The sequence below is a fragment of the Ochotona princeps genome, chromosome 25, assembly GCF_030435755.1.
Source record: "Ochotona princeps isolate mOchPri1 chromosome 25, mOchPri1.hap1, whole genome shotgun sequence".
Taxonomy (NCBI): domain Eukaryota; kingdom Metazoa; phylum Chordata; class Mammalia; order Lagomorpha; family Ochotonidae; genus Ochotona; species Ochotona princeps.
Genome location: NC_080856.1, coordinates 6,831,734 through 6,859,308, shown reverse-complemented (window position 1 = coordinate 6,859,308; position 27,575 = coordinate 6,831,734). Strand labels below are relative to the sequence as shown.

The 27,575-nt window shown below is 37.8% G+C and overlaps 1 protein-coding gene across 1 annotated transcript in view; it reads right to left on the bottom strand.

Moving 5' to 3' along the window:
* The window catches only part of SLC13A1 (solute carrier family 13 member 1), a 61,366-nt gene that overhangs the window by 6,347 nt on the left and 27,444 nt on the right, over window positions 1–27,575 (bottom strand). Inside the window, exons 7-12 of the mRNA XM_058681407.1 lie at window positions 19,980–20,131; window positions 15,578–15,697; window positions 7,595–7,693; window positions 7,078–7,179; window positions 2,787–2,893; window positions 1,673–1,782 (exon numbers count right to left, since the gene is read on the bottom strand). Of these exons, the coding sequence (XP_058537390.1) occupies window positions 1,673–1,782; window positions 2,787–2,893; window positions 7,078–7,179; window positions 7,595–7,693; window positions 15,578–15,697; window positions 19,980–20,131 (690 nt within the window). The remainder of the gene's footprint in view (window positions 1–1,672; window positions 1,783–2,786; window positions 2,894–7,077; window positions 7,180–7,594; window positions 7,694–15,577; window positions 15,698–19,979; window positions 20,132–27,575) is intronic.

Genomic DNA, 27,575 nt, shown 5'->3' with positions numbered 1-27,575 from the left:
AAGGAGAACCATTTTGAGGATTGTGTGAGAGGAGAAATGGAGGAATTATTCATTTATAGAATTTTGAAAGTGACTACTGACTCATAAGAAATCAACCAAATAGTGATAGAAGTGAGTCACCTGAAATAAAGGCAATTACTATGAGGTGAATTGTAACCTATCACCTCGCTGTTCACCAACAGAACGGTTACTGATTCCAGAAAACTGCCAGACTAGTTACAGTATTGAACAAAGTGTAGATTGTTTAACTATCTTTGCAAAAACGGGCTCTAGAGGCATTTATTTCCAGCCTCATGGCATCAATATGGTCACTCGGGGATAGGATAATTTTGAATGTGCTGTGGAAATCTATGCCAGGCTCTGTGGAAAGGTAGACTCTGCTCCATGGATTTCCTAATTCTGCAGCTTACAGAACCTAGCGTATTGCATTGTGCACACATATTTGTATGGCATTAGATCCTGCTATTGTAGGGTCTTCCCAATGCTTTCCAGACTGTTTCATGGTCCAGAATAGACAAATATTCTGGGGGAACAGAGACAAGCCAAGTTAATAACAATGCCAGGCAGCCTTGCTAATTCTGATTTCCTCACAATTCACACTAGTGCTTGTAAGAATGAGAATGCTTTATTATGAGAAACCATTTTTTTTTTCCTCCTAACTTCATTAAAAAAGTATAAGTTGTCTTATAATTCTACCATTTGGGGGGAGGGGCAAGCAAATTGTGGTATTAAGAACCGATACAATTTCTAAGTTACTGCTAAGTTACTTAAACTCATCAGGAAATAAAGTAAACATATATACAAACAAACATATTCCATTAAGAATCACTTTACATATTAATTTTATGTAAAGTTTTTCTAACATAGATGTCAAATTAAATTTTTTTAATCTTCGTATTCTTTCTCATGCTACTGCAGCACAAAAATTGTTTTATGCTTGGAGTCTACAAAACAAATTTTTTTAAGATTTATTTATTTTTATTACAAAGTCAGATACACAGAGAGAAGGAGAGACAGAGGAAGATCTTCCATCCGATGGTTCACTCCCCAAGTGACCACAACGGCCAGAGCTGCACTGATCTGAAGCCAGGAACCAGGAACCTCTTCCGGGTCTCCCACACGGGTGCAGGGTCCCAAAGCTTTGGGCCGTCCTTGACTGCCTTCCCATGCCACAAGCAGGGAGCTAGATGGGAAGTGGAGCTGCTGGGATTAGAACCGGCACCCATATGGGATCCTGGCACATTCAAGGTGAGGACTTAAGCCACTAGGCCACACTATTGGGCCCTACAAAAATGCTTGGACTTTGCACTTGCCTTATCTGCATGGTAAACTCATAGCACAGCTGTTAAACCCTGTATCATTAAAATGATAGGATAGGGCCCGGCACAGTAGCCTAGACCCTGGCCTAGACCCTGGCTCCTGGCTCCTGGCTCCTGGCTTCAGATCAGTGTAGCACTGACTGTTGCAGTCAGTTGGGGAGTGAATCATTGGACAGAAGATCTCTCTCTCTCTCTCCTCCTCTCTGTATATCTGATTTTGCAATAAAAAATAAATCTTAAAAACAAAACAAAATGATAGGATAAAAGTGAATATGCCACAGCTTGAATATCCTTATATTCTTCCTCTGAACAGTTGCAGTTAATTGTCCAATGTCTTATACATAGAGTATTACCTCACATCCATCTGCCAGGGCAAACCCTCCACCGACAAGAATGGCTATGTCCCAGGGCATGAATTTCTGGAATTCTTTCCAAGTAATCAATGGAGCGTAATCAAAAGCAACTGTAAAGCAAAAATCCCATTTAGATATTGTTTTCAACTCTGATTTTTAAAAACACTCTCACAGAAAACGTACAATGTCCCTATATTATATTTTCAGTGTGCACTCCCTGTATTAATTTTAAAGTGATTTCACCAAAATTTTGAGTATATCCGCTCAGCCTGTGTGAAGCATTATACAGTAGTGCCTCAGTATCTTTGTGGGGTTGGTTCCAGGTCCTGCCTGCAGATACCTGAATCTCAGGATGCTCACATCCCCTATGTAGAAAGGAATTTTCAAGACGTCTGTGGAGATACTTCCATGTACTTTGAATCATCTCCAGTCTACTTATGAACCTTAATATAAAGTGATTTGTAAATAGCTGTTTCAGTCTACCGTTATAATAATGCAAAACGTCTGCACATGTTCAATACAGACACAAGTTTTCCTTTTACAAAACGACTCTATTTCTCAACACTGATAACAGAGGTATGTGACCTCTCTACATGTCTTGTAAATCACATTGAATACTCTCGCTCACTTTTTTTCACATAGTGACTCTAGGTTATGGTGTGGGATTACTTTAGTTGTGCTACAGGAATACCACTGGACTGTAAATGGTGTTTGTCTTCAAGCTCCTCACATTTTCAGATCATTGGTATTTATTACCAAAGGCTCCTCATGAACCAATGATTTTCTTGTTTCTGTATTTGCCAATGGTAAACTAAATTCTGACTATAGCAGGGGAAGTAGGTTTTTCACAGCAGGACCCCGACTGCTGCATAAGAAAATCCAGTCAGTTTTGCAAAGTAAGAGGATCCTTCTTGTGGATGGAGAAATGCTGGCTGAACAAATCACTGCACTGTGGAAACAGGGCATACCAGGTCACAGAGTATGTTGACATGGCCTTTTGTTCTGTTCTAAATGCGAACTGAAAATGAAGAAAGCTTATATGTGAGTGTGTGCTTGTGTATCCCTCTTTTTGCTCTTTTGTCTAATTAATCCAGAATTATAAATGATACTCAACCAATGTTTCCTGTAGGCGTAGTTTTAGTCAGTTTCTTAGCTGGTATAATAAAGAACAGGATTCCTACAAGTAAGGCAACAGTTGAATCTGTAGCGAAACCAGGGTACCTGAAAAAGAAAAAATGTGCATATTAAAAAGGTTTCTTTAAGAGCTTATGTGTGGAACATTTGTTGATTATGTTGTAGCACATAAGTAGTAATGGTTGTATAAGGTATTTAGATAATCTAAAACTTATGGATTTCTTTTGAGGAAGGGTCTTGGGATTTTTACATGTTTCCTGACCCCTCCTTGATGGGCAGGAATCTATACCAAAACATGCTTCTCATTGTTGGTCTGTTTACCAGTTAGGCAATGGCTGGGCAATTTTTGTGCCACCACTTTAAGATCACTGCACTGTGTCCGGAGGCTCAACAGACAAACTAAGAGCTTAGAGGATTCTGGCCTCATAGACATATATACACACATATATTTTATTTTATTTGTGTGTGTGTATATATATACAGTGATATTTATTTATATTGTACTTATCACATGGTCCCTGCTCTCAACTTCAGCAGAAGTTGACCCACAAAAATATTTTTATAACTTTGTAGGAGGACATCATTTGCCCATATAAGCTCCCATCTTCCCTGCCTTCCTAGGAACAGAATTATAATTCTCAGACTTCAAATGAAGCCCTTTTTACTTTTGTTAAAACTTACGAATATCTAACTAACTGAATGACATAACACATTGGAACTAAAAATCTCTAATTGCATGTCCACTGTTTCTATATATTTCCAGTTAATTTCATTAGACTATGCAGACACTAGGACACTGTGACAAATTTTTCTCATAGATAAGTTTAAAAAACTGCTGAGCAGTTTTTCTTTGAACTAGTGCTTTTAATGAAATTGTTAGAGAATTGAAGTTGAAATAATTGCTAGCCTAGACAAAACACTCTATATTTGATTCATAACATGTCTTAAATTGAGGAAAGGAGTGATGTTTTCAGAGTCTCCAAAGACCCTACTATAAATTGTGAAAAGGAATTGATCTATTTCTTAGGATATAACACCTGCTTCTGCAGTTACAGGCCAGTCCCTTGTCACACAAATGAAATCGACCCATGTAATGCTTTGCACCCTATGAAACTCAATCAAGTATATTAATTATTGGAGGGGTTTGTGCAGTACTCATAAATGATAACTGTACAAATTGAGAATGATTCAGGAACAGATGGGGTCTTAGAATCACTAGACCGTTCCAGCAAATGAGACAGATTCCCAGGAGCCCAAACAGCTAAGAAGCACCTGGAGACCAGACACAAATGAAACGGGCATCAATAATGTGAATCCTGTTTTAAAAGTTGGAAATATTAATGAATATACTTGTGTAGCCTGAGAAGAAAAATGTATACCTCTCCTTAATAACCCTGTAGTGGCTGAGTGCTATAGGAGAGTCTATGTTCCTATACCAAAAAACCAAATAATTAAGGAAATATATTATCTCCCTTTATTGAATAGTTTTTAAAGGAAACTTCTTTGACTAAAAACCTAGCTCAGCAATTTATTGCTTAAACGTGGCTGATGCTTATAATTTTATTGTTGCTTATTTCTGATTTTAAGTTATAGTTGTTGGTTGATTTTTTGCCACACTGGGCACCATGTAACTTGATTTTGCTTTATGTGAAAAGACACATTGAATTCACTCCAGTTTCAAACAGATGGAATGAAAACCTTAGGTGGTAGCTATGAATCTTGGTATGCCAAACTAGCTTCAAAAATTCTGGGTGTTTGAAATTTTACATATCAAGCAAGGCACAAATATTAAAATAATTTAGTTCTCACAAGACTTTCCATATTTTTTATTTACTTCTATTTTTAGTTTATTACAAAGTTAGATTGTCTTTAGATTGCCAAATATTAAAGTTATGCAATTTCTATTAGCTTTTGTTAGCTATGTGAGTTTACATCTTCAAATCCTATCCCTTCTCAGCCCTTTGTTCTTCTTACTATTGTTCTTTCTCAGAATTCTAGGTCGCATGAGCATCTGCACATAGCACACGCCTTGTTTTTCTGCTGCAAACAAAACATCTCCTGAATTTTGTTTTCCTCCAATAAAGAACAGAAATTAGAAGCCGATTAAATTGAATTCCCTACTGGGATTTCTGCCTAGTTTTTATTAGCTATTGTCTGATTTAATTCTTATACATTGGTGTTTAGAGAAAGATTCTCCATACTCACAATGTTAGGAATTGGATTTTGAATTAGGGTGAATAATTATTTTTATGTTGCTTTAGATTCCATTTTAAAACCACAAAACACTAATCAAGTATTAAATTCCTTTTCACTCTAAATGGAGTTATGGTTTTGTAGCTACATTTTGACCTAGTCTGGCTATTGTGAGAATTTGGAAAGTGACTCTCTCTCCCTCTCTTTCAAATAATAAGTAAATATTTTAAAAAGCTAATCTTTTAAAATGTACTACCGCATGGCATTGCTTAACTTGTGTAGTCACTACAAATTTAGATTCAAACTTCGTGCCTGTTAAAGCATGCTTGTAGTATCTACAACAGAAAGCTCTGTGCCAGCAAGAAAGGAATTTCTTTACTCTCGTTGGCAGAATACTTAGAAAAAACAGTAATACTTATTCTAAAAATTTACTTATCAAAAGGCAGAACCATAGAGAGAGGGAAACAGAGAAGTCTTATCTTTTGCCCATGTCCCAGCTGATGACAATGGCCAGAACTGGCTCTAAGCAGGAGCCTGGAACTCCAATTGGAGCTCGTATCAGGGATGCATGAGCCCAAGCACTTGACCATCTTCCATTGCTTTCACGGTATTTTACCAGAAAACTGGATCAAAAGTGGAGCAGTTTGGACTTGAATTTGTGCTTGTATGTGATGTCAGCATTGCAGCTAGCAGAGTAACGTGCTGTGCCACAAAATCAGCTCTGAGCTGAATACATTGAGACCCCAAATTCTGTTTTATTCACCAAATACATGAAGGCTTGCAGAAAATTATGTGGCAGGAAGCCCAACTCAGATATTTCTTGGATTTAGGAGTTAATGATATTTCAGTGAAAAACAAATTGGGAACCCAAATCTTAAAATTATTTCTATGATAGGCACGAGGGTCCATATTTTACAAATCTATGCTGTAATCTTCTTCACTTTACATGATTCCGTAAGAGCTACTAACATGTAAGATAAAGGAGGTAAAATTAGTTCTGACCTGGCTTTTAGCATTAGCTCTTAAAATCTGTCTTCTTACTTATCCAGAAATTCTTTGATTAAAACAAGGGCTAATCTGACTTTGAAGGGAATTAGTATAAAAATGTATATAAATTTTAAAAGTCCAAAATACTAAATCAAATAAATAGTTCTCATAGAAGCAAAAATATGATGCTAAAATATAGAAAATGAATTCATATCAGATTATTAAGAGGCATTGAGTAGCTTTATTTCATGAGATACACATTTAGATAACATGCCTTGCATAGAAAGTAAACTGCTGTTCTAAATGCTTCTTAATGTCTTCTTTTCACAAAAGAAAAAGCAGAGAACGACATGGCTTACCTAAACTGAAGAGCTGTGACTAGACCCCAAGCAGTGTGGTTCCCAAATTCCTACTTGTAACTGCCACAGAGGATGGTCTATCTGCAGAATACCTTGCTACTTCTGAGACGATGGGGAACACTTTGTGTAATGGGCCCTGTCTTTTAGCTGCATGGTTACCCTTTTGGTGGTCTTAGCAGAGATTTTTTGCCTTAACTGAAAAGGCTAGAAATTATAATTTTCTCTTCAGAGCAGAGCTTTTGGCCTAACAGTTAAGATATCCAAGTATCTAGATTCAGTTCCTGACTCTTCTCCCAACTCCAGCTTTCTGTGAATGCAGAAGCTAAGGGGCAAGAGGTGGAGACTGAAGTAATTGAATTCCTGCCACCTTGCTGAAATCATTGAATGGTGCCTTGGCTGCTGGATTCAGCCCCCGAGCAGCCCTGGCTTTTGCAGGTCTCTCGGTCTCTCGGTCTCTCTCTCTCTCTCTCTCTCTCTCTCTCTCTCTCTCTCTCTCTCTCACACACACACACACACACACACACACACCAAACAGTTGCAAAATGTATTCAAGGCAAAGAAAAAATTCAATTCTCCAGATTTATAGGAACTAAGATAGAAGCACAGTGGGAAATAGGAAGGATTGGTAAACATAATGGAGAACCCAAGTATCTATGTAACTGTGTCACATAATACAATGTAATTACTGAAATTAAATAATAAATAATTAAAAAAAAAAAAAAAAAGACTTACTCTGAAAAAAGTGACGACCAACCAGAAACAAACCCGGGCTCTCTGCTAAACCATAGCAGGGCCATCACAACAAACAGAACCAAGGTCACGATTTCTTGAGGCCTGTGGAGAAATTCCAATGCTATCAGTTCTTATTTTCTCACTCAGAAACACCCTGAACTGCAATCAGGCACAATTTTGACTGAGCTCTCAACACTGTGGAGACTGCATAGGCCAGCAATTGGAGAGCATCAGTACCCACGGCAAAGGCCCTTGCTTCTCTGTGGGATTTCTCAGCTTCTTCTCATCCAGATTGCCAGGTTTTAGTGAGATATTGGTATGTATTTTGCCATGTTATAGTCAAAATCTTAGCTAATTTGGGAATCTGAGCACATGTTGTATATGTCTTATACATAACCATCCTTCCTTTCTTCCTTTCTTCCTCCCTCCCTCCCTTTCTTTTCTAAGAAACTAGTTGTGGTTCAACAGCACATGTCTATGCATTTTCGTGTATGTGCATACATCTGAAAGGACATACCTCATTGGCCCGAGTTTTTGGTATTCTTCCTTAATCACATTAGCACAAGCTTTTTCTTTGGCTGTTTTGGTTTTGCCACATTTGAACATCTCTTTAAAACTGAAAAGAACCATTAAGTTTATTAATCAGGACATTCCTTCACCACAATCCTGCTTTATGCAAGAAATTACTGTGAAAATTTAATAGTGTAAATCTTCCTATTGATAATGGGAATCTACATATTCCACCAGAACGGCACCTCTGTCTTCCTTGAAGGTCCTATTCTCTTTTTTTCCCTGTTTTTAGCTGGCTTGCTCATGTTTCACTACTTACTTTTAATTGCATATTATCCATGTCATCTTATATGGGTCATTTTTTCCCAAGTCCTTTTGTACTATTAGACTTTTTGTCACATGTCACTCATCATTAAGAAATACTGCATTACATACTCAGACCTTAACTAGGAAAATACGTTTGTTATATGTTGATGCTAGCCATTGGATATGTATAACTTCTTTCCACCTGTTATGTAGTCGACTATTAGGCGGGCAGGGGCAGTGTCATACATAATTTGTTTGGTCTGGTATTGCCAAACAGTGGCATATAATGTGAATATTTGTTTAATACTTTCAATATTATCTTTGGGAGATTTCTCAGACAGTTGATGCCAGATCCATCAATTTTCACAAACTGTATCCAACTCGAGTTGCACAATGGGCAGGGAAAATCACATATATTGACTATGATCAGAGTCCAAAGTAGGTATAGATTCAGAAGTAAAATAGTTCTATTATGTGTTTTCTGTAAGTTTTTCCTCCCCTGTGTTCTAATAATAGTCTTCCAGGTTATTTGCAACAGTACCTGTCACACTTTATTGCTTTTACCTGTGTGTTTTTATGGTTACTTTCCCCTGTGACTAATTTTCTGTCCGGAAGTCCAGGTACTTCCAAACTTTGAATAGTTTTTGTGAGTCATTGCTCTAGATGTAGATTACAAAACCAAAAACCTCCTGAGGAAGAAGCAAATGAAAAAGGGACACAATTCCTATGGATTATCTCTTGAATGTTTGTGAGCAGCTCAGGAACTAGAGACAGCTTTTTGTATAAAATCACTGGGGAAACTAAAGTGTTTATAAGGGAGTAAAGAGTAAGACTGGCATTAGGAGAGGTTAGCTATCACACAGATACATATGATGTTTTGTTTTGTCTTGTTTTCTTTCTTATTACTCTGCTATGCAATCTTGTTTGACTCTAATTCCCTCTGAAATGGAAAACTTTCCAATTTCTCAATTCCTTTTTTGCTAGACATTTGAGTACTATGTAATAAGGGATAATTAGAGTGAATTGCTGCACCCAATGATCTGTTCAATGCCCTGTATGGCTACTGCACATAACATGTGGGGTTACATTTTCCACCAACATTTCCAAGTAAAATACTTTAAGGTAATTATATTTGCTTATTAAGTCTTATAAATGTGATTTTTAAAATTTTATCTGACAAAAATTGTTTATATGTTTGAGGTATCATGTACTATTTCTATGTGTGTATATAGTATGTAATATTGAGAGAAGCATCCAATATGTGATTATTATCTATAATCACCGTATTGTGCAATAGACCCATCAGAACTCTTTTCCCTATCTAGCAACAATTTAATAGGCATTAATTTGCTTTTTTGCCCATCAATTACTCCCTCTTCTAGTCTTCTCAGCTGTTCAGATCTACTATTATACTCTCAGCCTCTATGATATGAATTTTTGAGATCCACACATGAATGATGTCACATAGTACCTGTCTTTCCATGTTTGGCATTTTTCATTGAACCTAATTACCCCCAGTTACATCTTTGTTGTTGCAAAGAATAATATCCCATCCTTTTTACAGCTGAATATTATTCCACCATGTGCATGTCACATATTTCTTCTACCCAATAACCAGTGGATGGCTAATTTGATTGCTTTCATTTCTTGATATTGTGATCAGTACTGTAATAAACATGGAAGCACAACTTTCTTCTTGATAGGTTGGTAGTATTTGGATTATTCACCAGGAGTGAAATTGCTGAATCATATAGTGGTTCTATTTTTAATTTATCGAGGCCCCTCTCCATTGTTTGCCACATTGATTGTATTTCATATAAAACCATTTTATGTATGCTCAGTGATTTCCTTTCTCCATGTCCTTGTCAACATTTTTTTTTATCTGTTTACACTAGGTAGCTGTTGTAACTGTGCTGAGTTGATCTCTCAATGTGGCTTTAATTTGTTTTTCTCTAAAGATTAGTGATGTGCATTTTTTCATGTTGTTTGACTATTTTTATGTCTTTTTTTCTGAAACATACCTTTACATATACTACTTATTTTCCCATCCAAGTACTAACCAGGCCCGACCCTGCTTAGCTTCCGAGATCAGACGAGATTGGGCGCGTTCAGGGTGGCATGGCCGTAGACAGTATACCACTTATTTTCAAACTGAATTATTTGGGGGTTCTTATGCTATTGAGTTGGGTCCCTTGTAGATTCTGTTTATTAGCCTCTTGTCAAATGTATAACTTTCAAATATTTTCTCCCATTCAGTAGGGATTCTGCTTATTGCTTTCTTTACCAAGAAGCAGCTCTTTAGTTTGATGAAATACCGTTTGTATATTTTGGCTTTTGATTTCTGGACTTTTGGGATTTGATTCAAAAAGTTCTTGGATATTTGAAATATTCAGAAGTGTTCTCTCTGTGCATTCTTCCAGTAGCTTCATGGTTTCAATTCTTACATTTAGTTCTCTAATTCATTTGAGGTCGACCTTTTGTACTTGATGAGGGGTAGGGATGTGGTTTAAATTTTCTGCCTTGTGGACACTCAATTTTCCCAGTACCATTTATCCAAATGAATGATCTTATTTCAACGCATGTTCTTGCCACCTTTGTCAAATGTCATTTGTGTATTTATGCATTTACTTCCAGGCTTACTATTGTGTTCCAGTGGTCCATACATCTGTTTTTTTAAATGCCAATATCATTGCTGTTTTAATTGCTGCAGTTTTCTAATTTAAAGTCAAGTTGTGGAATGCCTCCTGCTTTGTTCTTTTTGTGCAAGAATTCTTTGACTCTTCAGGGTCTTTTGTGGTTCCACAAAATTTTGGTAGGGATTCTCTATATCTTTGAAAAATGCCATGGAAAAATGATTGCAGTTATGATCAGTAAAGCACTTCAGGTAGCAACACATTTGCAATGATGATGCTGCCAATCCGTGAACATGGATGTCTTTACATTTCTGTGTGTTCTCTTCCAATTTAGGTGGGTATAATATTTTTGGCTTGCAGGTTTCTTCCATTGTATGCTGTCAAAGTTTCATCCTTTCTAACTTATAGAATTTTTGCTGAGAAGTCTGTAGTCAGACAAAAATTGATACCATTTTCTGTTGCTGTTTACTTTTTCAGCTTTGAGAGCCTCCTCTTTATTTTAACCTTAGAGAAATTGATTACAATGGATCTAGAGGCAAACCTGAGTGGGTTGAATCTGCTGCTCACTTTTCCATACCTGAATAATAGTATTTTTTTCTAGGCTGGGAAGTTTTAAATCATTATCTCCTTGAATATGCTTTCTATTTCCATGACATTCTCAAGACCCACTGGAGTTCCAATTACTAGTATATTTGGTCTTTTGGTGAGGCCCCAATATTCATTAAATTTTCTTAATTCTTCTTGATTCATGTTTTTGCTTCTCTGACTATGTACTTTAAAATTGCCTGTATTCAAACAGGCAATGATTCTTCTACCTAATCTATTCTAGTATTGATGCCTTGTACTGCAACTTAATGTTTACTTACACAGTTGAATGATTTCTATTCAGTTTTTAAAATTATTTCCATTGTCTGTCAAGTCTAATGCAATATCCAATCATTTCTCTATTCTCTTGTAGCTCTTAAATTTTATAGCAATAAGTGTTTTAACTTCTTCATTTGACCATTTGAAAATGTCACTGCCTAGATGGTTGGTTTCTGGTACTTTATTTTTCTTGCTGAGTGAGGTAATACTTCCCTGAAAGTTCTTCATGCTTATTGGCATGCGGATTGAAGGATTAGCTATTCTAGTCTTTGTAATTTGAGTTTGTTTGTGGGTATCCTTTCAGAATTTACAATCACTCACTCATTTTCTCTGAGCTGGTGGGCACTTCTGCTGTTTCACACAAGACGGGACCCCAAGTGGAGGTTTGCTGTAAAACCCCCTACTGACATATCAGTAGCTTTTCACACCTAGAGGACATCACAAGCATTGATTTGCCTCGAATTTGCAGCTGGTGTGCTTTACAGAATGAACTGGAGATAGACCTATCGAGAACTAGTCCCTTTCTAAAGGTATCTTCTGGGGCTTAGGCCCTATTTGATAATAAAAATGATGGATAGCTCAAGACTATGGCAACCAGCTTTAGGTGATGTTGGGAATGATATAAACCTGACCAAGTGGAGCCAAAAAACTCCATTTGATACAGGCAGGTCCACAGACATTGGCTTAAGGATGGTGACCATTAGGACCTTCACAGTACTGAATCCCAAGGCATTATTTTCTGGTTCCGTGTTATCTGCACAAGGTTGGGGCAAGAGTAATAAATCAACATTTTCTCTTCCTCATTGGGTAATAAGTGAGGTCACACTTTGCTACTACAATCAGTAGATCCTGTGCAGTCCTGTAGGTACACACAGAACCCATGTAAAGCCAACAAAAACACATGTCAAAATGAATCCATACAACTAGGGTACTGGGTTCTGACTGATACAGGTTTCTTACTGAGTCCCAAAACTTATCCTTGTGGTTCTTTGCTGCTGACCCAAGATTAGGAGAAGGGGGTGAAAAGTAGAGCTTTGGTTGCCAGACTAGTGTTAAGCTGGACCACATCTGAGTCTGAGTTACCAGTAATTATGCCATTTTGGAAGTGTTCATCTGATCCATGTAAGACAGGTAGTGATTTGTCTTGAAACACAGGTCTCCACCTGGCACAGCGAAACTCAGAGAAGCTGAATTCCATGGTCCAATAGAGACTTTGGTGTTTATTGTCTACTAGGCAAATATCACCAAAGCAAGGCCCTAAGTTATCTTTTCTGACTTACATTTAGTAGCTAAAGTTTTTCCATTGTCTGCTGGATGTTGATGGCATTGTTATGTATGCACCCTGAATAGCCTGGCTAAGGAGAATCTGAAGTCTGCAGGTATGAGCTGGGTGGCAGGGCCTATGTGGCACCTTATCTGGCACACTGTTTTCAATTGTTATCTCAAGTTTAAAGCCAGGATCAAATTCCTTCTCATGCTTCTAGCAAAGAGGAGAGGCCTTGATCTCACCATGCCGCACATTTTAGAGATGGCAGAGTGGTGCTCTAGGCAGCTGTTTCATTCCTGCATTCTTCCATTCACCTTCTCATACTAAAACCCAGCACTGTGAGCTCAGATGGACACCTTTGCTCTTGTGAAGGTGACTTGGGTCATGAGTAACTGTTCATGTAGCTGCCCGTTTAGGAACATGATCCCTGGAACACCTTACTTAACCTTCCTTCACATAAAGCCACATATTACATGCATCCATGATCATTGTCATGCATATATCTTGATTCTAAACACAATTGGATGTATGCAGTTGTGGAAATATTTTTATAATTTCGATTCCTTTACTGTCTAATGCTGGTCTTGAATTTTACCCATTGTCACACACAAATACTAATATTACAAGAAACTAATCTATGATCTACCTTGAAATCTATCTCTAAAAAGAGAAAACGATGTGAAAAGCGTAATTTAGAAATTGTTTTCCAAGGACAACTATGTACTTTGTTAATTTGGTTGCAGAGAATAAATACTTAAGTCAAAGCCAAATTGGCTTTGTTACAAATGGAGGTTAATGCCCTCACAAAGGAAGTGATGAGGCTTATGACAACACATCCCCCTCTCCATTTAAATAAGCTCTGTGGCACTGATAGATGAGTATGCTGGGGTCATTTATAATGGGTGAGTTAACTGTGTTAACAGTCAACACACTAATCAGAATGTATGGTAGCCTGCCAGTGCAGTATCTGATAATTTCTGTTTGTCGATCTAAAATCTCTGGAAGTGAACTCCCTGGCAGACAGAAAAGGACAATAAAAAACTGGCTGGAGCATGAAGTTGTGTCATGTCTAACCAATAGTGGACAACAAGAGGATTGTTTTAACACACCACTGGCCATGATTTATGGACTTGGCTTGACATGTACTTTACAGTATTTTCCCCTCATAAACAGTACATTTTAAAATCTACCCTTTGTTTATACTTCTCCTCTTAATGTGGCAGATCTGAAAATGATTAGCTATATATTTTTTTATACAGTCATTATATGCAGCAAAATAGAAAATAAAAACAAAGGTGGGTCTGTAATTGGACACTTTCTCCAGCAACTTGAGACTCCATTGCTATCTGTACAGTTGAGTCAACCCCCAAAAGCTTGGGTTTCCTGGGAGGGGCATTTAGTTTGCAGCTGGCCTCCCCACCCAGGTGCCCACCTGCTGAAATCAGTGACATTCCACACATTGGTTTCAGCAGGAGGACTGCCACATGCTGTTCCCACAATCTGGATAGAATTTATTTTGAATCGTCAGAGTCATCATTCTACTTCTAATAAAACTGTGGCAGTTCTAAAGAAAAACCAGGAAGAGTCATCAAGAGCGGGAAATGTCAGTCCTTATGTTATCTGGCTTGGAAAATGTGGGCACGGGCATGACAGCACATCTAACCATAGGTAGTATTTTGTTTTTCAAAGGAAGTACAAATAGCTGACTTCAGCCTTCCAGGATAACATGCTGTTGTTTTCATAAGTCCTTGAAATTATTTGAACCAAATCCTACAAAAATTAATTTGAGTTGTTCTGTTTTTTGGGGGAAAATTCTCAAAGGTTTACCATATTGCTACTTCCCCTTTATTTTGGAGTATTAAAAATGAATTGAAAATGTAATATTCCATTTCAAATTTAAGAACCTTTCGTAAGTTTTAGAACTGGCTGTCATCTAAATCATGTAATTCATTGAGACTTAAGAACCACCAGCTCTGTTCTCAAAGTGCTGTGCCAAATTCTCTTGATGATGTGCATTTGATACCCTGGCAGCATCAGGAGTGCTTTACTGATCATCATTTCTTACCTGGATATCTCAGTGTTGGACTTGGCCTAATATGTTAGAATCATAGTGCCGGCAGTGATCTTACTGGTCTTCTGGGTCAATTCTATCATTTTATACTTGGAGGCACTGAGTAAGCAAATCAGGACTTGAAAAGATTCCTTATCTACCATATGGGAAGCTAAAATTTTATCTTTAGCCCCTTGTTTCCTAACCCAGTGTTTTCCACAGAGCATATTCTCAAATTCTTATTATATTTCACATTTCATAACTGACATCATCTTCAATATCTACATGAAATAAAAAGTCCTGCATGGTACAATTGAAAGTCATGCAATAATCCAAGGAAGTCCCCTTGTTAAACCACTGTGTCCTGCTGGTGTTTTTACACCTCACTGGCTGAAGAATTCAAAGGCTACCTGCATGTATCTGCTTTTTACAAATCTCTTCCAACACAAATGTTGTTTCAGCAAGATTCTAACTTATCTTTACAAAAACAAAAAAAAAGAAAAACAAATATCTTTGTGCATGAGCATCACTGCAAATATACTTTTGTAAAACTTTGCTTTATCCCTTGTCTGACCAATGTTTATGAATGGTCTGCTGCTATAATTGATGACCTGTGGTTGCTGTTAATTTACTGTATATGGGTGACGTGGTTATTTTTCTGCTAGATTATTGTTTATAGTCATTGCTTGTATTCCCATGATAAGTCTCTGCTTCTTAAAACTAAAATACGCATCTGTGTCTGTCCCTTTTATAGTAAGAAAAATACGAAAATACAGCATGCATGGCAGATGTTAAAAGTACTAGGTAAAGAACTACAAACTTGGAATATAGAGTGTATGAATTAGCCACTGATGTGGGATAATTACTTACTTGAATCCTAGGAAAAGCCACTGGAGCCAGATCCAGGTCAAGAGTAGAAGAATAATAGCAGCTGGGAAGGATGACAGGAACCACGATCCAAAGTTGATGCAGTGACAGTCAGGGTAACGTCTGTGAAAACAGGATAAATGTCCAGGGCAAGAGGAACAAATGCGGTCCTTTTGGTTTGTCATTGGCAAGAAATGACAAAGCAGAAGTCTGTGTCTTTCCTGTGCTGCAGACCAACAAGAAAACCCTTCTTCCTCCTTAAAAAAGTTGCTGGTTTTACTGCTTGTCTCCATCTTGGTTCTTTAACTGCATAACTATTACTCCATCTCACAAAAGCAAAAATCGATTTGTTGCGACTTTCGCCTCCTTTTTCAGTATCTAAAGTGCTTGTGGAAAAAAGGAAGGAAGGAAGGAGGGAAAGAAGGAAGGAAGGAAAACTTAGCACGCAAGTAGATAGCTATTAAATGCACAAGTAAGGAGTGTGAGTGTGTGTGTGTGTGTGAGTGTGTGTTTAGTGTTACTGCTCAGGTGAGCACTGTAGGAGAGAGGGAAGATACCCAGGCTGACCGATGGGACTGACTGGTGCCATTTCACTAAGAACTGGTTTCACTGGCACTTAGGGGAGACCTCACCCAGCCCAGGTTATCTCTCATCTGTCCTTTCTTCCACCCTGCAGCATTACAGCCATCCTCCCGAGAAAGAATAGTCCTTTCTTTTCATAATTAGTTGGTGTTTTACGGCTCAGTTAAATTGTCTGTTCCAAACCATAATGACAAACATTTCTGTGAGGCTTGGTGTTTAGTGCAGTAGTAAAGGTGTTTCATGGGATGTCTGCCTCTGATAAGGGAATTCCTGGTTTGGAGTTCTGCCTCTACTTCTGATACAGCCTGTGGGAAATGGTGTAAGTTATGGGGTCCATATCACCCACACAGGAGACCTGGATTGAGTTTTGGGCTCTGGTACAGACTGGCCCGGTTCTGGCTGTAATTATGGAATGAACCAGGAGGTGGAAGATCAGTTCTACCTCCCTGATCTATTTCTGTCTTCCTTCCAATAAATAAATAAATAAATAGAAAAAAACTTTAAATTCCCGTGGGAAATATCAACTTTTCCTTTATTTCTCAGTTTTCAGAGTTATTTTCAAGTTATAAAACTCATGCAATAACTAAATTACGACAACAAGTATGTTTTTCGGCAACCTTCTATTCATTATTCTAAAGTGTAGTTTAAATACCAGATGAATTCTATGTAGTCATAATTTTTTATTATATCATGCAGAAATAATCATTCATTTGTTATTTGGAAGAAAATTTTATATGCAACGTGTTTAAGCAACTCAATGCTGTCTTAAATTCACGTTATCCATTGGCATTTAACCCACAGAGAAACTTATTCCAAATGGTTTCCTTAATTGGCTTATTAGCTCCTATTTAGTCCTTTCTATGCTAATGTATCAGATAACTGCATATTTTAAAGGACATCACATGAAACTTCTCAAACTTTTATTTAAACATTTTGAAAGAAGATGCTTTTGTTATCAGGCCACCATATCAGTAGAAAAAAAGATGAAATATTAGACTTTCTTTCTTACCCCTAACTGTGTGCCAGAAAGGGAAATGAGTAACACCTTTCTCTTTCTGCAATTAACAAGATGGCTTTGCATTAAATGTGAGGCTGGATACGAGAGGATGATTCTAAGGCACCTTCAGCTTGGGAAACTTTAAGACAAATTTGCAACCGGCAGTTTTACAACTTTTTGTTTGGTAAGAATAATTTTGACACAGCTTAATGTGAATCAGTTGACTCCCTTTCTCAGATTAACATAAACACACTGTTTTCACCTACTTTACCAGTCTTGCCTTGTTATACAAGCCTAGGCAGCCCAACAGACAAGACACACTTACAGTTCAAGAAGAAGAAAGAACTAATACAAGGTAGATTTAAAAACTGAATATAGATTTAAGTCCAAACTCGGCAATGGCCAGATTTCTTCTATGGTATTTGTGAGAGGAATCATTTCTGAGACTAGCGCTCGTTTTTGCAGGTGTTCATGATAACTGTTGAAACTGGCAACAGCTGCCAACTGACTTCATCCTTCCTGGCTCATTAGAAAAGAGGATAGGCTGGGGAGACACTCTGCATTTAGGACAACTACAAATACTTTTCTTTTCCACTCCTTGGTTTCTGAACCTATAGTGCAATAGTCCTTTAACGATGGTTTAATTTTCTTTGTTTCAGAAACACATGGTCAACAGCTGTCCAAAAATATAAAACGTCTCCATCTTTGGTTCTCTTCTCTCTCTCACTTTTTCTCTCTCTCTCTCATATCTCATATCTTTACAACTACAGCCAGATATAAATGTATGTATGTATATATATTTAAAGGTTTTTATTTATTTGAACAGCAGATTCACAGGTTGTTCATCTGCTGGTTCACTTCCAGAAAGGCCACAATAGCCAGGGCAGGGCCAGGCATTCACATTAAATTCTATTGGCTTTTATCGTTATGATTGTTTTGTTATTAGTTATTATTCTGAAGGTACTTTACTAATTTTTATCAATGAATATAGACATAAAATGTAGAGCACATTAATGTTTGTACTATTTGTAGTTTAAGGCACCACTGGTGAGCCTCAGATACAACTCCTTGGATAAAGGAAGGATTGAACGCCGTTATTTAACACAGAACTAGCAACCTGAGTGTGTTAGCCTTTGATAATGCAGCAGTCTTGCAAGTTGCTTTCTATATCTAGCATTGAATACTGTGACTTTAATCATCAGAGAGCTATGCTTTTGATAATCTTCCATTCTTTATTCAGAAGATAGTTTGTGTGTGGTTTCAATAATAGCTGCTGTGTTCCATGATATTGATGAATCAAAGCTACTTTACTATGAAAGAAACAATTATCCCTAGTAAAGTGAGTGAAAAGAATAAAATAATGATTTACTCAGCCTTTATAAGCTTGCAGCCATCAAGGATAGTTAGTTGTATTATATGTGAAGACAAGTTTATGAAGTTGTAAAGGTAGGGTATGACAAGAGAGGAAGAAATGGTAATTAAGGAAATGATTTAACAGAGTTCTGGATGGTAGAATATCTACAAGCAGAACCACGAGTTGGCTGCTTTTTAACAGCCGTGTAAGACAGGTAATTGTAAGATGCTCACTGGAAGAGCATCTCAGGAGAGGAAAAAGGGCCAGGAGAAACTCCAAGCAAGCTGCAGCTTCCTAAACATCTCCACCATTGCTTCTAACGCGTCCTCGTGTAAGGCCATTCTATCCCCCGATCCTTCGCTTCCGTCATTTCACGCATCCATGTCCCTGTTGTTACTATTCTGTCCTCAAAGGTAATACTAAAATGACATCTCATTCTTGTTCCTTTCTTAGTTTGTCAAACTTGACCAAAAATAAAAGTAAACGTGAATGCGTTGCCTTCCCTTTCTGCTCTTCACCCCCTTCCTGTGAATTCTGCCCTGTCTTCCTCCCTTCACTGAAGCAGCGCTCGTGGAGGTGGGTGAGCAGCACGGGCCTTCCACCAGCCAGCAGCGCTGAGCTCAGACTCCTCACTGGTTCCCCTCTCTACACTTTGGCCATGCCAGTCGATCTGCAGAATGCTATTCTAAACTGTGCAAAATATGCAAAGACGACTCCACTCCCTTCCTAGAGAAAAACTCTTACAGAGTTTTGGTACTTTGATTTTGTGTGTTGTTTGCTCTCATTTGATCCACAACTGTCAGCATGTACTTCTTTAAGGTTGCTGCAAGTTGTGTGGACAATTTTCTTCAGTGATTCAGCGATACAGCACATAGCTACAGTCCTCTCTTGAACATAAATGGTGCCTTGCTTCTGAGAAGCAAACTTTTTAAAGAACGCAGCCTTGAGTATCTGACATTAGTTTGATGCTTAATCCACTGAAGAACGGCTTCCTCAATTGAAGTAATAATAATCAGCCTTTACTGAGCACAGGCTGTGCATTATGTACAATTGTGAGTGCTATTTATTTTACATAAAACTGAAAACACTGAGAAAAAGGAGAGATTGCTTTCCTAATTTATTTCTGGAAGGGTGGCAGAACTTGCATAATTTGTCCAGAATGATTTAACTGGTAAATAGAAAAGCTGAGATTTAAATACAGATATTTTAACCCTAGAGTCTATGTTTTATCTATCTATCTATATCTATATATCTATCTAAACATATTATACATTATGTATCATGTTTGCAGCAAGGATATATAGAATATGTTCTTAACATAATTAATGTAAATGATCTAGCAAGCACTTTTTGAATGTCACTTTGCCTTCCCTGATATGTCAAAAAGTCAAAATTACTTTAATAACCTCTTGCCTGCATATATGTAAGCTTTGTCTACACTTGTTTCATCACACTCCAGTAGCGCTACTTACACATTGAAATGCTCGGCAAAGATTAAGTTGGTGGAGGTCCCGGTGATCGTTGTTAGTCCGCCAATGGTGGAAGAGTAAGCGATGCATAAACACATGAGCTTACACATCATGTGGTTCTTCTTTGTTCGATATTTGGTTCCTGTGCCTGAGTTCTGTTCAACAACAACAAAAACCTTTATGAAAACAGCTGTCATTGTGGTAAAAATAAGCAGTAAGCACATCTGTTGTACTTCTCTCTCCCATAATCCATTCTGTGAAGCCCTGAACTTCAGTGTGATAATATTTAGACCCTTGAACTTATGAAGTGAACTAGTATTAATTAGACCTTGAGGATAGGGCCCACATAATAGAATTGACGCCTTTACAATAGAAGAAGGCAGAGAGCTTGATTTCTTTGCCATGGAAAAACATGTGAAGAAGCTGAATACCTATAACCCATGAAAGGCTATCTCAACAGGTGCTGGCCCTGATCAATTTGTTAATTATCACACTGTTGCTCCTTGTAGTGGAGCTAATGCATCTCTTCCACCCGGCTACTTATGACACACTTGTGGTCTCTGTGTCTCTGTATGTTATGCTCCATTTGGTCTCTTTAAGCTGCAGTCAATTTACCCTGACAAGACGACCTCTTAGAGAACATTGCCTTTCAAATGATCGTTAACACCAGTTCTCCCACATGGTCCCTACATTTGGTAATATGAAACAAGCTTTTCTGTGATGCTGCCTGTATAAATATAGCTAAAACTTCCATGGATAAGCAGATTCTACCATGACCTTTTCACTTTCTAATCTTATTAAGAGTGCTTCAAACCTGAACAATTTACTGCTTCAATGTCTAGAGCAGACATCAAATTCTCCAAGCAAAGTGATGGTTTCTTCATATCTATTTCACTGTAACCAGTAGGAAACCCTTTCCTTTCTCCTCTGTTGATACCAGTGTGGTAAGAGGTTGGGGAAATAGCTGACTTCTGTTATGTAGAGAAAAGTTCTTGGCCTCATGTTCACCATAAAGTTTAAGACCCTAAATTTACTCCAGTGACTTGTGTGACCCACATAAGCAGTATCCAAGGAAGTGGATAGTATTATTATGACATTTTACAGATAGAGATCTCAGATAAAACAGAGAGGTTAAGAAACAGCCACCCATCACAGGGCCTGAAAATCATGGACCCTGATGCGTCACCGTCTGGCATCAGAACTCAGACCTCAGCGCCTGCGCAATTGCTTGTTGTCCTTGACAACATTTCCTTATCTCACCAAATTCTGTCGGTTTTATCTGCCTAAACATACTGAACTCTGCTCCATCTCCATTGCTGTCACCTTGGTTTAAGTCAATGTTATCTTTGCCCTGAATTACTGTAGCAATATCTTTATCTGTTGCAAGCTATCCAATCCATGCTGCATTTTAAAAATATTTAAAGGTATCTAAAAAATTTATGCCAATTTGTAGTCTCTTGTCTTATTGTGTATTCATGCTTTAAGTAATAATATATTTGGATTTTTTCCCTAAGGCTGTGATATTAGTGTGCGGAGGTTATTAGAGTAACCCAGATGCTAGTTTCTCTATTCACTCATTTGCTGGTGGATACTTAGAATCACTGTGCTTAGGGATTGTGAATACGACCACAGTGAATGTGGGAGTGCAGACAGTTGACTGGCAGACTGATTTCACTTCTCGTTTTTCCATGTACTTTTTGAAGCACCATTATATATCCAAGTGGATCTAATTGCGGCTCTATTTTTAATGCTTGGAGGAACTTCTATGCGTTTCCCGTAATGGCTCTGTCAATTTACATCCCCACCAACAATATACAAGTCTTCCTTTCACTGCAGGGCAAACGGACACATGGCACTGTTGTGCATAGGTAAGCGTGCTCTCTGTGGCACCTGGCTCTGAGATCCCTTTGCAAAATCATGATAAGGAAGAAAATTCAACTCGGGAAAAGTCATCATGTATGTGGGCATGGCATTTGGCATGGCAGGGTCAGGGCTCGGGGTGTAATTTGCTTTTTACTTTCTAATCGACTGAAAGGTCAGCCTCTTGAGATATCTATTCTTTGCCCAAAAGAAGTAAGTTTACAAATGTCTCCTTTTCACCTTATATTTTCTACATAGCAGTAATTTTCGTTTCCCATCTAATGAATCTTTCCACTGAAAATGCCAGGCAAGTGAAATATTAAAATAAATTTAAAGAATCTGAGGCATAATATGACAACTGAAATTCAGGGCGTAAGTATTAAATACTTGACAGTAGGAAAAACTTCAAACAAACCAGCAAATGATGCATAATTTAGACAATATTAAACTAAGCCTAAGAATTAAAATTAAATATAATAAAAAGGAACTTAAAATGTTCATGGAATATGAAATTGAGAGTTAAATTTCTTTTGGCACAAGATTTATGGACACCCATGTTTATAAAAGGTCTTCGAAAAGTTCCTGGAATGTGAGCACTCAGAAAATGTTTTGCATACATTTTCAGATGTTTTGTATTGAAATAAATTTATTTTAAATTATTTTCCAGGAACTTTCTGAAGTATCCTCATGTATGTAATTTCTCATTGGCCTATTAACTTTCAAATGTATAATAAACAAAAACCCAAATTTCATACAAAAGCCAAATTTAGATATGTGTATGAATATCTACCAATCATTACAATGCATTGGTAAAGATGGAAGAGCAAGCCAGTAAAGAGGTCATCCCTTATGGATTTACCAATTGTTTGTTTCTACATGAAGACTTTAAAGTATGCATTCATGTTACTGCAGGTAAGTCGTTTACATAGATATAGATGTTTGGAAAGATCTTAATAATTTAGGGCCAATTCTAATCCTGCAGAGCGTGGTAACACTAACATTGTTGCCAGTCAAACTAATGGTTCAGTGGAACTGCTTTCAGGGCCAGGCAGGTGGTGCACAATTTGTGTCGTTTCCTCAGTGAACATAAATTCTACACATGCAGGGTTAGTGTAATTTTGTGGAGTGAATGACCAGCTAGACCAGCTAAAGACATATTTGTGAAACAAGGGATAAAGGAAGAATGCCATTGCAGATGGCATGGGCAGAAAAAAACCTCTTGGGAAATCATGAGAAGTGCCACTAATGGAATCAGCCGGTACACAGGAATTGTAAGAAGCAAGGGAGCTATCACAGCAAATTAATCTTCCAGAGGATAGTTTCAGCCTGACACCCAGGACCTCAGCCCAGCGTAAGGAGGAGTTGGAATAATTATCTGAATTATCTGAAAGCAAGTAAGACCTTGATCCCGAGGACAGGCATTAGGACATGAGATCATCACACGTGTTTTTATGAGTGGAGGAGGAATTTGTTATGCACACACGTGCATGTGTGTTTTATCCCGTGAGCTTGGGAAACAAAAGAGGAGCCCGAAAGCTAAAGTGACAACAAAAACAAGATGCTGGGAGGCTCAGGGACAAAGTGACCAGGGGCCAGTCACAGTGGAGTGAACTAAGGACATTGTCACGGCAGCATTTTGAAGGGGAACAGACTTCTGACATAAAGATATGGAATTTGTACCCTATTAAGTATATCATTTAAGTGAAATTAAATATGCACAATCAATTTAAAATTTTACAGTTCATACATATGTAGGGTGTGTGTGTGTGTGTGTGTGCCTTGAAATAGTAAGGCCGAGATGAAAAATAAACTCTAACAAGGGTTATTTTTCGCTGATGAGGTTAGAGATGTATGGTTTTTGTGTCTTCTGCAGTTACAAGATGAATCCATGAAAGAATCATCAGCTCTTGACGGGGTTGTAGAGATATTATAAACAGACAACTTTTCTGAAGAGCCATGTGACATGGCTGTTTGTTGCAGATTAAAACAAGAATTCATGTATCTCAGTTCCCTTGTAGCTATGTTCTGTATCATCTTGATTTTCCAGGACATAAAGTTTAAAAACTACCCTGGAGTCTTTACTCTTAATTACATTTCATATAGATTTTACTACTATTGTAAACTGTCATGTTTACTCAATCCTGGTGCTGTCATGCGCGAGTTCGTCTGTGCATATGTATGGTGGCTAAGATTCTTTGGATATACTTTCCACATCCCCTTCCAAGGAACAACAAATGTCCGACTAGCTCATGACCAAAAGAATCGTAGGACACCATCACACCCCTAAGCAGAGTAGACATCCTTTAGGTCAGCTGTAACTCGCTACTGCCACCTGGTGGAAGTGATTCTCGATTTCGGGGCAAGTTACAGGTGTCCAACCTTTAGGGCTAAAAGATGCACAAGTCAGTCATTATTGACAAAACCTGCTTCCTCAAAGGGCTTGTAAGATAACTCACTGTGTGGTATGAAGATATAAAAGCCTCTGTTTATAATCTAACAATTTTGACAAGACAGTTGTAAAAGCATTGGTTCCCACAAGACACATTTGGCTTGTCCAAGATAGCCAGTTTCAACATCTTTCGGCTGGGGTCTGAATATGTATTTGGATTTATTTTTAACAATGCTCATATCATGCTACACCCTGACTTCTCAGTTGTAGGTATCACACAATTTTTCAACACCTTAGAGGCTGAGAATGCAGCTATCTTTTACAGCTTCCTTCACTCAACATAACTCACACGGTTAATGTCTCCATCACCCTGTTAGGGTTGTATCTTAACTGTGTTTATATTTTAGGACGTTTTCTAGAGCTACACTAACAGCTAAGTAATGCACATTTCTCCTATCCTTTGTCAGAGTTAGAAAAAACTCCCTTCCACTACAGGCTTGGTTTGTTTTTTTTTTCAAACTTTTTTCAAGTTTTAATCTTCTCTTGGAACGATCTGGTAATAGGACGCATGACCAACACCAGCCATTTTACCACTGTGCGTGTTTCCCAGCGTCTCCTCTAGGCCCTCGCTGCCTGTCCTAAATCCAGCCGTGTTTTCTGTGGAGTTGCAAGGAGGATCTAACCTTAAGTCGGCTTTCATTTCATTGACACTTTGGCTGTGCCTTCCTTCTAGGCTGAAAATCAATGTTGCTCGAAAACTTGAAGGCATTTTTTCCTGCGGTTGCTTCTGAATTTCTAATGCTGCTCTGGAGATGTGTTCAGCCATTCGCATTTGTGATTCCTTTAAAGGCATCAGTTTTTCTACCTCCTTGAAAGATTGTATGAACTTTGTCCTCAGTATTCTGAAATCTCAGAGATTTCAAAGATTTGTCCTATGTGGATCTGTTTCCTCCAATGTGCCGGGACCAAGCAGGTCTTTGAATCATGAAAATTGCATTTTTCCATTATGGAAATTTTCCTGAATTTTTGACGTGTCTTTCTACTCTGTTTTGTTGATTCTTTTCCTGAAAGTCCTACTGTTGACTTACACTTACTTTTCATATTTTTTCAACTTAATTTTCCATTTTAAAGATATTTGATTTGTCTATACTTATGCCATATGCATTTACATATCCTGCAGTTTATCTTGTTTCTCCTTTGCAAAATGCACCTCACGTTGGTGGCTGCAGTGTTTATCCCTCTGAATACATTAATGGCATTTTCTGTTCTGGTATTTTCATCTCCTCACAATCTTTATTTCCTCTGTGTTTCCGCTGTTTTCCTTTTCTTTGAGACTCTCTTCCGGGCCCGAGGTTGCCTAGGAGGCTTGGGTTGTCTGCTCATGAAAAAGAGGAAAAGGCTGCCTAGCCTTTTGCACGTGAATTCTAGGATTGTCTTTGAAATTCACAGTGGTTTCACCTGACTGGGCCTCTTCCTTTGCCTTCTTTCCTTTCTCCCTTCCTTCCTCCCTTCCTTCTTCCCTTCCGTCTTTCCTTCGCTGTTTTTAAGAAAATGCTGAAGTCAACAGGCTTTCATCTTTTCATTTGTACTGAGAGCATCCTCCAGAGAAACAGGTTCAGACTGTGTTCTGTCTACTGATTCCTGGAGGACCCAGAACCTGCTACTGGGACGCATGAGGTAATGCAGAGTGTTTCAACACTCCACACCTGAGCCTCCATTCCGCACCTGAGCCTCCACTCCGCACCTGCTTTCTGCATGGCATCCTCTTACAGCCTGCAGCTGAGTCTGGGATCTCTTTGTCTCATTTTACTGCTTCTACAAATCATGCCAATCGAATCCATGTGGAGTTGAGAAAGCGATGTGGGGATTTAAAATGGATGTTTGTTCTTGTGGTTAAGACAAGTTGTTTCTGAGTGCCTGCCTTTGATTTCCAACTTCAGCTTCCTGCTAATGTGCACTTTGAGAGACAGCAGTGATAATTTAATTAATTCCTGCCACTGAGTTCCCAACTTTGTTTCCTGTCTGTTTGGGGCATTTGGGGAAGATGGACGATTATCTATATATCTTTCTCCCACCTTCTGGCTTTTAAATATATTTGGAAAAAAAAAAAGAAAAAATTTGGCCTTTGACTTTCTTGCTAAGCAATTGTTTTTCTTTCTATCCCTGACTTCTCTACATTTTGAAAACATTGAAGGCTGCTGAAAGTTACATGGTCATTGAAACTATAAGTATACACTTTAAAAATCATTAAATTAAAAAGAGATAAATACTGTTTATAGATATTATATCTCAAAGGGCTTAATTTTAAACAATGAAAAGTCAAAAAACAAAGCAGGCATAGTTGAAAGGAATATTAATGAACTGGAAGATACATCTGGAGTTACTCATAACGCAGTCTGTCAAGACCCTGAGGAAGAAAAAAGAGAAATTGCAAACCTCAAAAAAAAAAAAAACTTAGCATGCATTTCATTGTCAATCAAAAGAATTAATAACTAAGATGAAACAATTGAATATTGAGAAATAACACTTAAGATCTCTCAATAATTGCTGAAAAAGACTTGTACAGGGATTCATGAGAAATATTTACTTATCTGTACTAGATGCAAGGTGCAGAGAACATTCAGGAATTTTTAAGTGACCAAGAAGAAATGGCCACCTATAAAGGAATGGTAACGTGATGGCAGCTAACTGAGCTCAGTGACAGGTGAAACAGACCACGTGTATTTATGCAAATAAAAATAATGATTGATCTAGCAGTCTAGATCAAAAAAGTGCATTTCAAGAGTTAGAAAGACCTGTCCAGTAAACAAAAACAGGGCTGATGGCCGGAAAGCACGCTCTGGAGGAAATTCAGAAGATTTTCAGAAAGAAGAAGCAAAACCTCAGACATGAGGTCTGCAAAGCAAGAAGCAAGGATGAACAAAAATACTAGTTCATATGCACATAAGTCCACACATTTATTTAAAATACATAAGCATTCATACTACTTAAAAATCAAGCTCAATAGAATACAGGGAAACAAAAAGGAAAAATTGGGGAAAAGTAATATATGAGCAGAAAGGAAAGGCCCAAATCAAAACATTCTAAAGTCTTTGTGTTATTCAAGAGGACCAAAGCAAGTAGAATATTTTTTATTTTTATATGATTATGCACAGTATTTTGAACTGAATTACATTCTCAATATTGCTGTGCTGAATCCCTAAAAACCCACATGGCTTGAGATAAAACTTTTAAGGACATAATTTTGGTTCAATAAGTTCAGAACAGTGGGGGTCCAGACCACATAGACTGAAAGTCTTATAATGCACGATTTGTGCATAGGCATAGAAGAAATGCCGTGTGAGGACACA